Source organism: Zalophus californianus, chromosome X (assembly GCF_009762305.2).
Source record: "Zalophus californianus isolate mZalCal1 chromosome X, mZalCal1.pri.v2, whole genome shotgun sequence".
In the NCBI taxonomy this organism is placed as follows: domain Eukaryota; kingdom Metazoa; phylum Chordata; class Mammalia; order Carnivora; family Otariidae; genus Zalophus; species Zalophus californianus.
Genome location: NC_045612.1, coordinates 87490314 through 87501701, shown reverse-complemented (window position 1 = coordinate 87501701; position 11388 = coordinate 87490314). Strand labels below are relative to the sequence as shown.

General features: G+C 47.3%; 1 protein-coding gene across 4 annotated transcripts; it reads left to right on the top strand.

The window, feature by feature from the left end:
* The first annotated feature begins 5144 nt into the window (after positions 1-5144).
* RBM3 (RNA binding motif protein 3) lies at positions 5145-8755 on the top strand. 4 transcript variants are annotated; one of them, XM_027608350.1, is made up of 7 exons: positions 5145-5295; positions 5886-6005; positions 6259-6365; positions 7010-7115; positions 7212-7305; positions 7786-7871; positions 8190-8355. In XM_027608350.1, the coding sequence occupies exons 2-6, from the start codon at positions 5903-5905 to the stop codon at positions 7844-7846; spliced, it is 471 nt and encodes a 156-aa protein (XP_027464151.1). In that variant the 5' UTR covers positions 5145-5295; positions 5886-5902; the 3' UTR covers positions 7847-7871; positions 8190-8355. The 4 variants fall into 4 exon arrangements, with proteins under 4 accessions (XP_027464151.1, XP_027464154.1, XP_027464150.1 ...); XM_027608353.1 differs by having other exon boundaries at positions 5151-5295; positions 5883-6005; positions 7789-7871; positions 8190-8755; XM_027608349.1 differs by having other exon boundaries at positions 5152-5295; positions 5883-6005; positions 8190-8755.
* The last annotated feature ends 2633 nt before the right edge of the window (positions 8756-11388 follow it).

Sequence of the window (11388 nt, the reverse complement as noted above, 5' to 3'; positions counted from 1 at the left end):
ATAAGAGGGTATCTGGCCCTCTGAGGACCTGAACTGGCCCCTTTATCAGGCACCAGCTGATACCCTCTGGGTGCATTCTGTGATTGATGAGCTCAGATATTTGAGGGGCCAAACACGTCAATTCTGTGTATGGCAGCTTGGGACCTCTGAGGGTCAAAGGAGTCCTTTCTGTGACTGGGAAGCTCAGAGACGCTGAAGGGCAGAAACCTCTTATTAGTCCCCGAGAATACTTGGGGCTTCTAGTTCCTGCCATAGTGGCAAACAGCACAAGGCACTGACTCCCTTGCCCAAAAGCAACCCTGGAGAAACTACAGAGGGAAATGTGAGTTCCAGAAACCGCAGCACAGCTATGGAGACCTATGGGAAAATGGAAGGCTGTCTCTAAATGGCCTACATTTTGAGTGGCAATGGCTGAAGGCAGCAAATACAGGATAGCTTTAAATTCTGGCTCTTAACCTCTCCCCCATGTCGTGTTGGGAAGGTCCTTGTCTGCCCCTCACTGCAGACATCATCCAAACCACTTACAGTTGTCGGGGTGGCGGGGGGGCTACTATCAGGGCAGCAAGAACCCTGTTGAGGGGAGGAAATGAGCAGCCAGAGGCAATCATTCTCCCACCCGCCCCCCTCCAGACACCAGGGCTGCTGGTGACACTTAGGGAGATGGCCTCCTCTTGGAGTTTAAAGAAGAAACTCCTATCAGAGGAACTGCCAAGCGGTGCACTAGCAGATGAGAGTGGTAGCTCTCCTGTGGTGCCCGGGGCTGCCCACCCTCTGGCTCATCTCCCCACCCGTGTCTTTACACTTTTTTTTTTTTAAAGATTTTATTTATTTATTTGAGAGAGAGAGAACGAGAGATAGAGAGCACGAAAGGGAAGAGGGTCAGAGGGAGAAGCAGACTCCCCACCGAGCAGGGAGCCGGACGCGGGACTCGATCCCGGGACTCCAGGATCACGACCCGAGCCGAAGGCAGTCGCCCAACCAACTGAGCCACCCAGGCGCCCCGTGTCTTTACACTTTGAACTCCTGGGGGTTTAGCAGAGTCCAGTCTGGCCTTCAGCCTTCCCTCAATACATTGTACATGCCACAGTAGCTGCTCCCATCCGGGGAACATGAGCTCACCACCGAAACGACTAGACACCGGGGCAGCATAACCGCCTCCAGAGAAAATTAAACTGGAGGTATTAGGTATCTACTGCCATATAACAAATGATCCCCAAACTTGGCAGCTTAAAACAACAAACATTTATTTTCTCAGTTTCTGGAGTGTCAGGAATCTGGGAGCCACTCAGCTGGGTGGTTTTGACTCAGTCTCATCTGAGGTTTCAGGCAAGTTGTCAGGACTGAAGACATGACCGCTTGGCTAAAGGACCCACCTCCAACATGGCCCACTCAGGAGGCTGTTGGGAGGAGGCTTCAGTTTTTCACCACCTGAGCCTCTCCACAGAGCTCCTCACAACACGTGGTCCCAACAAGCAGGCAGGAGACCATGAGCAAGACGGAACTGTAGCATCTATTATAACTCAACCTCAGAAATGACATATCATCACTACTGCTATATTTCCTTGGTCACACCGACCAACCCTAGGACAACATGGGAAGGAACTACACAGGACGTGAATACCAGCAGGCAGGGATCATCAGGTGCTATATTGGAGGCTGGCTACCATACCGGGTGACATATAATATCCAAAGCAGAAGTATTGGGACACACATGAAGAATTTGAAGTAAATACAATAAGTAAGAGATAAAAGTAGAATATAAAACCAGAACAAGTGATATAAAAGGGACCTAAAGAAAATATTAGGTGTGAGTATGATAGGAAAAAAGGGAACAGAAAAATGCTATAAATGGAGAATATGAAATGGGATGTCAGAAGTTTTACTATAAATAGCAATCACAAAAAATATTTAGAACGGGGTGGGGGGATGGGTTAGCCTGGTGATGGGTATTAAGGAGGGCACGTATTGAATGGAGCACTGGGTGTTATATGCAAACAATGAATCATGGAACACGACATCAAAAAAAAAAATTTAGAACACCGAGACCCTCAATGGATTAAAAAAAAAAAGGTCCAACAACACCCACGCAAAGATTGGGAAATGTTGAAAATGAAAGGATGAAGAGGGGATAGAGCACATTAATAAAAGCCCAAAGAAAGCTGGGATAGCCATCCCAATAGTTAATAAAATTTAAGATCACAAAAGACAAAGAAGGACATACACTCATTGACAGGAAGATATGTCTACCACAAACATATACACCTAAGGAGCACTGAACAATAAATTTTTTTAAGATTTTTTTATTAGCGCACAAGTGGGGGGAGCAGAGGGAGAAGCAGGAAGCAGACTTCCTGCTCAGCACTGAACCTGACACAGGCTCGATCCCAGGACCCCAGGATCATGACCTGAGCCAAAGGCAGACACTTAACCAACTGAGCCACCCAAGCACCCATGAACAACACATTTTTAAGCTTGATATTTCATATATATGTATAATATATAATACATAATATATATGATTTATATATTAACATATATATATAAGAACACATTCCTATATAACCCACACTTAACAAACGGAGACTACTTTTTTTTTTTAAAGATTTTATTTATTTGACAGAGAGAGAGAGAGCAAGAGCAGGAACACAAGCAAGGGGAGTGGGAGAGGGAGAAGCAGGCTTCCCGCTGAGCAGGGAGCCCGATGCGGGGCTCGATCCCAGGATCCTGGGATCATGACCTGAGCCGAAGGCAGATGCTTAACGACTGAGCCACCCAGGCGCCCCTGGAGAAGACTACTTTTATGCTTACACTTAAACAGTTACAAAAATAGACCACGTTAGGGCACTAACGCCTCGGTGAATTCGAAAGTATCAATATTAAGCATTATCTCTGACCATAATACAATGAAATTAGCACAGCAAAAAGCTAAAAAAAAAAAAATCTTTGGAAACTAACATTACTAAATAACCCTTAGATGAAAGAAGAAATCATAAAGGAACTTTAGAAATATTTACAACTAAGCAGCATCTGGGTGAGCATCTGCCTTCAGCTCAGGTCATGATCTTGGGGTCCTCCGATCGAGTCCCGCATTGGGCTCCCTGCTCGGCGGGGAGTCTGCTTCTCCCTCTCCCTCTGCCTCTCCCCCCTGCTCATGCACTCACTCTCTCTCAAATAAATCTAAATAAATAAATAAATAAATAAATAAATAAATAAAAATATTTAAAAAAGAAAGGGGGCCCTGGGTGGTGCAGTGGGTTAAGCATCTGACTCTTGGTTTCAGCTCAGGGATCTTGAGGTCTTGAGGTCAAGGGTCTTGAGGTCAAGCCCCGAGTAGGGCTCCAAGCTCAGCAAGAAGTCTGCTAAAGTTTTTCTCTCCCTCTGCCCCTCCCTGTGTTTGTTCTCTTCCTCTCCCGCTCAAATAAAACTTTAAAAAAAAAAAAGATTTACAACTAGGGGTACCTGGCTGGCTCAGTCCGTAGAGCATGGGACTCTTGATCTTGGGGTCGAGAGTTCAAACCCCATGTTGGGCATAGAGCTTACTTTAAAATATAAATAAATAAGGATGCTTGGGTGGCTCAGTCAGTTAAGCATCCGACACTTGATTTCATGATTCAGGTCATGATCTCAGGGTCCAAGTGTTGAGCCCCACATAAGGCCCCATGCTTGGTGGGGATTCTCCTTGGGATTCTCTCTTTCCCTCTTCCTCTGCCCCTCCCTGCCCTGCTCCCCCCGCCCCCATGCTCTCTATCCCAAATAAATAAATACATAAGAATCTTTAAAAAAATGTTAAAAAAGGAAATATTTACAACTAAATAACATAAAAACACTACATGCAAAATTTGTAGGACACAGCAAGATCAGTTAACACAAGAAACCTGTAGCTTTAAATACATTTATCAGGAAAGAAAGGTTGAAAAAAGTACACGTTAAACCCAATAAAATGGTTAGCTGTGGAAGGAAGAGAACAAAAGTTGGGTGCAGGATTAAAAGAGAATAAATAAAATGAGGGGCTTTTCATGGAACAACAATGAGGATGTGTCATGAACTGTCGGGTATGATCAGAGCTCAGACACTTTGAGAGGCAAGCGCGTACTTCTTTTTTGCATGGGGGCTCAGATTCTCCAAAGGCTACCTAAGACCATTATGCATATGCACAATGTGAAATCTAATCATGTCCATCCTGGGCATAGGAGGCCTGGATATGGCAAAAGTCAGACAAGTTCATTTTGTGGATGCATACAATTGTGTACTCCGAAAGTTAACAAATCTAGTCTGTATTTGGAGGGCTGACCCTTAGAAAGCTGGACAAGTCCATCCTATGGATAAGAAATGTAGAGTTTCTGAGAGCGGACTAACCCAGTCTTCCTTGACGGGGAGCTTAGACACCCTTTGAAAGCTGGACAAGACCAAATCGTGGGCAGTGAGCTCAGCCCCTCCTTGCTTTGGGTAAGTCCACTGTGTACTGTGAAAGTCTTTTCTGTGGATCAAGGGCTCAGGAACCCTTGTTCTGTGGATTGGAATTTACTCCCTCTGAAGATTGGAGCATCCTGTTTTGTAGAAAGCATCTCGGGCAGTCTACTGGCAGGGAAATCAAGAGACTGGCTTCAGGAGGCTGTCAGATAAGGAGGAGGGCTGAAGTCAGAAATGAGAAGGAATGACGCCAGGCAAAAGGATCCCAGAACAGGCGGCTAGATGCTGGGCAGGGAAGAAAATGTAGGGATCGGCATCAGACACTGAGAAAATGCAGGATCTGACGTTAAGGACTGTGAAGGGTTAGGACGACAGGGAAAGTGGGGAATAAAACATCGGGCCCTTGAGGGATATGAGAGGACTGGGAGGTGAAGGAGGTTGCAGTAATTACGTCTTGGGGACCTACAGGAAAATGACTGAGACGGTGAGGAAGACGCCAGAACCAATGGGGGAATATGACGTCAAGGATGGCGGGGTGATGTCAGGGCCGGAAAGGGGCGTGAGAGCGAAAAGGTTCATGCGCATAAGTGAGAAGATGGTTGGGCCAGCGAACGTAGACGACCCCAGGGTGCACCAACCGCACAAGGCTCGCCTCCATTCCCGGAAGCATGCTGAGCTTATTGGTCCGTTTCCTCTGCCGTCCCTTCCTCCCACCCCCCTTGCTGGCTTCAGCCAATAAGCATGAACGCTGGTGCGCGCGGGGGGGACGTTTCGTGACGTGTACGCTACGTACGCTTTATCAAGCGTCTTCCCGCGCGGCAATCTTCCCAGTCTCTGCGCTCCTCGACCGTAGCTCTTCTTCTGGTCTTTTTGCTTAATTTGCAGGTAAGCAGCACATGTCTTGTGAACCGGCTGCTTCTCGCCTCACTGATGTGCGCCGCGCCGGCCAGGAGCTAGGTGCGCGAGTGGGGAGAGCAGCGGCTTCTGACACGTAGGCTTGGGCTTCTCCCGAGTGGGCGGGTCCCGTGCTGAGAGGTGACACTTTTCTGTTGGTGGGAGGCTGGCGCCTTATATCTGAGTGCGAGGAATGCTGGGAAGGACTGGCGACGTCGGTGGCGGGAGTGACCGCGCGACAGCCGAGATTTGCGGGCGCCCTTCCCCCCCCCCCACGTGATCGCCGCCATCTTACTCTGCGGGAGCAGAGAGAACGCGAGGGTGTTCTGGACTTGCGCAGCGGCACAAAATGACGGGCGTGGTGGTGATGATGATATGGGCATGCGCGAAGGTCGCCCCCAAATGGCTGCCTCCCTGATGCGGCACCTCCAATTCCCGCCTTTTCTGCTTTTCTTTTTGGTCTGCAGTCGCCTCTTCGTTTCTTTCTTTCTGTGGTCTTTAATTTCTTAATCCTTTCTTGCTCCTGCTTTTTTCTCTCATCTCCACGGTTTCTCCCACCCCTTTTCGTACTCTCTCAGCAGTCCTCGAATTCGCTGCCATGTCTTCTGAAGAAGGGAAGCTTTTCGTGGGAGGGCTCAACTTCAACACCGATGAGCAGGCTCTGGAAGACCACTTCAGCAGCTTCGGTCCTATTTCCGAGGGTGAGACATGGGCCAGATGTATGATGATCTGGGTATTGGTGAAAGTCTGGGGCCCTTACGTTTCAAGAAATGGAAGGAGAAAAATCAGGACCCTAGGCTTTCACATATTCCTTTTTCTGTTCCTAGGTCTAAGGTGTAGTCTTACGAGAACCCCGTAACTTTTCAATTGAGGATTGGTGGGAGGGGGTCCGTCCTCTATCTGACACCCTTTGTCACTTATGTTCTTCTTACCCACATTCTCTCTTTTATCCAGTGGTCGTTGTCAAGGACCGGGAGACTCAGCGATCCCGGGGTTTTGGTTTCATCACCTTCACCAATCCAGAGCATGCCTCAGATGCAATGAGAGCCATGAATGGAGAGGTGAGGTCTCCTACCTACATAGGGGCCCTGCCCCCATCTGCCACTTCCACCATTCTTTCTGTTTTTCCCTCTGTGTCTGCTAGGGGCAGCGCGGCCACCAAACCCCGCAGTGCCCACTCACAGGAGCATGACTGCCTTCTGTTCTAGGGGGTGGAGGGCAGCGGCAGACAGAGCCGGGCTGCCTGGGAGGCGACGACTGGTCCTGCATGAGGCCGAGAAGCCACCTGTGGATGGTTGACCTGCCCTGGGCTTAGGTAGTAGAGTCTGCAGACCTGCGGGCCTGGCCCGGAGAGGACCTCGTGAGTCTTCTGGGATGGACTCTGAAGTCTCAAACCAAGAGAGGTGTCTATCTAGCCCTAATAGTGGGGCAGCTTATAGGAGTGGGGAGGAGAACTCAGCCTGAGTTCAGTCAAGATGTAAGTAGTAGCAGGGGGAACACGGTGGATTTAGGTCATTTTGTGGGATTCTGTAGCTCCTGATAAAACCATTCTGGTCAAAGGAGCTTGTTCTCGAACGTGGCACCCAGAACCTGGTGCCCAGCAGCAGTTTCTGGGCTCTTTTGCCCACCTGCCCTACCCATTCTTCCCTTAACTACTGCCCTGTTTGACCACTAACCCATCCTCCTTGTGTCTCCCCACACGTAGTCTCTGGATGGTCGCCAGATCCGTGTGGATCACGCAGGCAAGTCGGCCAGGGGAACTAGAGGGGGTGCCTTTGGGGCCCATGGGCGTGGTCGCAGCTACTCTAGAGGTAAGTGCAGTGGTAAGTTTGGATATGGGGGAAAGTGGCTTATTAGTGACTTACATCTGGGCAGCTGCCTATAAACTTTTTCTTAATTTGCTGTAGGTGGTGGGGACCAGGGCTATGGGAGTGGCAGATATGACAGTCGACCTGGAGGATATGGGTATGGATATGGAAGGTCCAGAGACTATGGTGGCAGGTGGGTAGCCAAGGGATTGGGGTACTCTGGTGGTGCTGCTTTCTTTTTAAGAGCTCAGCTGCCTAAGAGTTCATACATATCTCATTTTGGTGTTAGTGTTAGCTTTTACAAATTATAATGGAACTTTAAGTATGTCACTCAGTACGTTTTGAGTTCTGTATAACGCACTAGTAAATTGTAAGTTAATGAAGTTGTAATATGGTAGATGGTAATAACATGTTTATCGTGTCGAGTTGGTTTTATGTTTATATTGTTAGTGTTTAATGTGCTGTATGTGAGTTACATGTCATGTAATTACGTGATTTCTGTACTGCATGTTTGATACATCTGTTTTACACGTTAAAGTACGTATAATAACATACAGAACACGATAGGATGTGTAAATGCGTATGGCTTTTTTTTTTTTTGTGTGCGTATGGTTGTTAATACTAAGGTGTCTAGGATATATCCGTGCTAACTGCTGTGTCTGTTTTCTCCCAGAAGCCAGGGTGGTTATGACCGCTACTCAGGAGGAAATTACAGAGACAATTACGACAACTGAGATGAGGCATGTGCACCTAATGTAGGTGAGGCTTAGATGTTGCCACTGAGCGGACCTCTGTCCACCAGCCCTGTCATGTTCCACTCAACCTTTCCTCCTGCCTGCACTTAGTTCACCTGGCCCACCTGACACCATTCCTAGGCCTCCTTTGCTCTCAGGTGCCTGTCAGAGCTAGTCTGCTGTTGGGAGGGGATGTCTAAAAACTTGTCTCCCTTGTAATCTCTTGCTGGGCATGGAGGAGATGAAGCGGCATTGCTCAGCAATCCTTATCAACCCTGGGAGGTGAGCATGTGTGCCTCTGCCTTCCCAACATTACAATTCTCCCCCTTCTTACTGTTCTCAGATACACAAGGAATAAAACTTCTGGTCCAGGATCATCCTTCCAAATGGCTGTATTTATAAAGATTTTTGGAGCTGCACTGACACATCTGTTTTAGTACATCAACTTCTATTTTTGAACTGAGCTCCCAAGGTAGCTTGTCACAAAGACCTTTTAGAAAGCTCCATGTGTTTTCTAAAATTTTCTCCCTTTTAAATACTAATCCTGGGACGTTTATAGAGTCTGGGTATTTTTTCCTTTCACCAGTTTTTCAGTTTGGACTCTCAGGATTACTGATCATGGCAAAAAATGTTTGTTCAGACTGCTTTTAAAAAAATAGGCATTTAAAAGCCTGTATACAATGTTTATCATGATTAGGAAGAAATTTCCAAATGCAAGTACAAGAAATCAAAGTAATTAGAGGTGGGTTTTTTTATTCAAGGTCACCACCCTAAGTATACAGAAATTTCTTAAAATACTCACTGTGAATGTCCTTTTTTTAGTACTGGAAGAAAAAATATTCTGTTGTGTCTCATTTAGCATTTTAGGATGTCCACGGAGCTGATTAAAAAGTTGAAACATGAAAACAACTGATACGTGTTTTTTCCTTGCTCAACCCAGTTTTCAAACTAAAAATGGAAGATCAAGAAAGGGGGGAGACTTTTAGGAAAGTAGTTGGGGGTAGGCAGCAGTTGCCATAAGAGTAGACCTCTCCAGCTCAAAGTTTGGTTGCATTTGGGTATAAGTGAAATGGGGTGGTAGGGGTTACAGAGGAAATAAATACTCTTGCTGGAATTGGGTTTCCTGAGATGGCCTCTTGGTCCCATTGTTTTGATCAGTGTCAGCTTGGGAATTCGACCGCTTGGGGTTGAGTCTTCCCCAGCTTCTCAGAGCATCAGTGGGTGCCCTTTGCAGGATTGTTCTGAGAATTCAAGCACCTGGTGGAAGTTAAATTCTGTCATAAACAGTATTTCCAGTTTCTTCTGACTCTGAAACGTTGGGAGGTGGAGGAAGTGTACTAAACTCCCCTTTGAGGAACATGGAAGAATCCTGGTTTGAAAACAAGGTTCTAAGAGCTCTGGATTCAGATTCCCGGATTCAAACAAAGTCTCTGCTGCTCTCCAGCTATATTTGACCTTGGGTAGGACACTTAACCTGTGCGCCTCAGCCTCATGGGCATTTTGCATTTTTTGAGGGTTAAGTACATTTAATAGGCATGTACAGTCATTGAGAATAGTTAGCAAATATCTTAGTCATAGGGATTCAGTCTTTGGTGCTATGAGGGTCTTTGGTGGTAGGGTAGTGGTAATGGTTGGGCCTGCTTTTGCACGTGTAGCTGGTCTTCGTTCCTCAGTCCTACTGCTACTCTTTGGTCCTGGTCCTGGTCCTGGTCCTGGTCCTGGTCCTGGTGGTTGCAGTGGAGTCCTATTAGCTTTGTCCCTCCTTTTGGAATTTAGATCTAATCAGTTGTGTCAGTGGCTTCCACCTAGTTGATGGAAAAGTCAAGTACCACCAGATCGCCAGTTGCAGGACATTTTTAACGGCCTTACTTCCTCATGGAGCGTGTTAACTCAAGGTGTTCCCTCAAAAGTCCAGTATTGAAACCCCAATATGATGGTATTAGGAGGTGAGGTCCTTGGTGGGGGGCGGGGGTGATGAGGATTAGATAAGGTCATGAAGGGTGGTGCCCTCATGAGTCAACAAGAAAACTTCCCCTTTCTGTTCTCAGCCACATGAGGATACCAGAAGTTGGTAGTCTGGGAAAGCACTCACCAGAGCTCAGCTACACTAGCACCCTGATAGACTTCAGCCTCCAGAACTGAGAAATTGATAAGCCACCCAGTCTGTGGTGTTTTTACGGTTTCCTGAACTGACTGAAACTATAGGTTCCTGTTTTTGAAGAGTCCCAGTGTTAGAAGCCTACCTCCCCAGTCCCAGCTAGCTGGGGCAGGCTGCAAGGACCCTTCCACCCAAGTAATCATACATCTGCTTTGGCAGGTGGGTAGAGACTAGAGAACTTTTAACAACTCACTGGCCCAGGAAAAGGGGCATTGTGGCTACCACGACTGGTTAGGTATTGGGTACTTTGAGGAGGCCCTCTGTGCTGGGCCTTTGGGGAGCCAAGGCAATGGGGCCTGGCAGGAGGAGCACCATTACCACGCTGCAAGTAGGCCATGGTGGGGGGTACCTGCTCCCTGCCTGTTGAGAAGTGAAATGCCCTCACCCTTGGTGTGGCTTGAGGCAAGATTCCATAATCAGCTGCAGAGTTCCTGCAACAAAGTGATCCCTAAGTGATGTCAATGAAGACCACAGTGTTCTACACCTGCTCTGCTCTCCTGATGTTAGGTGCGTTGTAGGGGTGCCTGGCTGGCTCAGTTGGTAGAGCGTGTGATCCTTGATTCTCCCGGTTGTGAGTTCAAGCCCCACATTGGGCATAGAGTTTACTTAAATATAGAAGATCCCTTGTAATCCAGCCCAGAAAGGCCCAATCTCTTGCTGATTATTTGCTTTAAAAAAAGGCTTAGAGGATCTTCTCACTGCAATTGCTGAATCAAAATTTTCAGATATGGGAGTCAAAGCCCCCTTAAAATACTTGTCCTCTGCTTCAGTTTGACCAGAATTTCACTAGTGTGCATGCCCGTCTCTTAACCCACGGAGACCAGGAACTCCATGCAGAGGTTCCTAAAGAACCTCTGTCCCAAGGCCTGCGAAGACCAGATCCCTGGTCTGCAAATACTTGTATTTTCAAGCCCTGGATCTTGCCTAGACCAAAAACTTTGACCCAAACCTTTAAGACACCCCACCCCCTGCCCATTTCAAGAATAAATCCAAGGGCCTAACCCCTCCCACCCCATGTGGGTTGAAAACACAGATTATACATCCTGCTTCACAGTTTCATTTCTCTGCCTCCGGTTCAATGTGTAAAATGGGAATAATAGTACCCACCAGATGGACGTTTTAGGACATGGCAAATTACTGATAGTACACCCATACCCTTGCCCCACACACTCCTGGATTTGGGGGTGTAGGAAACTTGGAATAAGCTTTTCAAAATAAGCTGCTGTGAATACTGAAGGTATGTAAGAAGGCATATTGGGTAATGATCAGTAGCCAGTGTTCCACGACAGCTTCTCAGGACAAAACCTGTCCCTGCCCAGCTGCTTTCTTCTGCTGCCCGCCGGCTAACTTAAAGGCCGTGATCCTTTTTTTTTTTTTTTTAAAC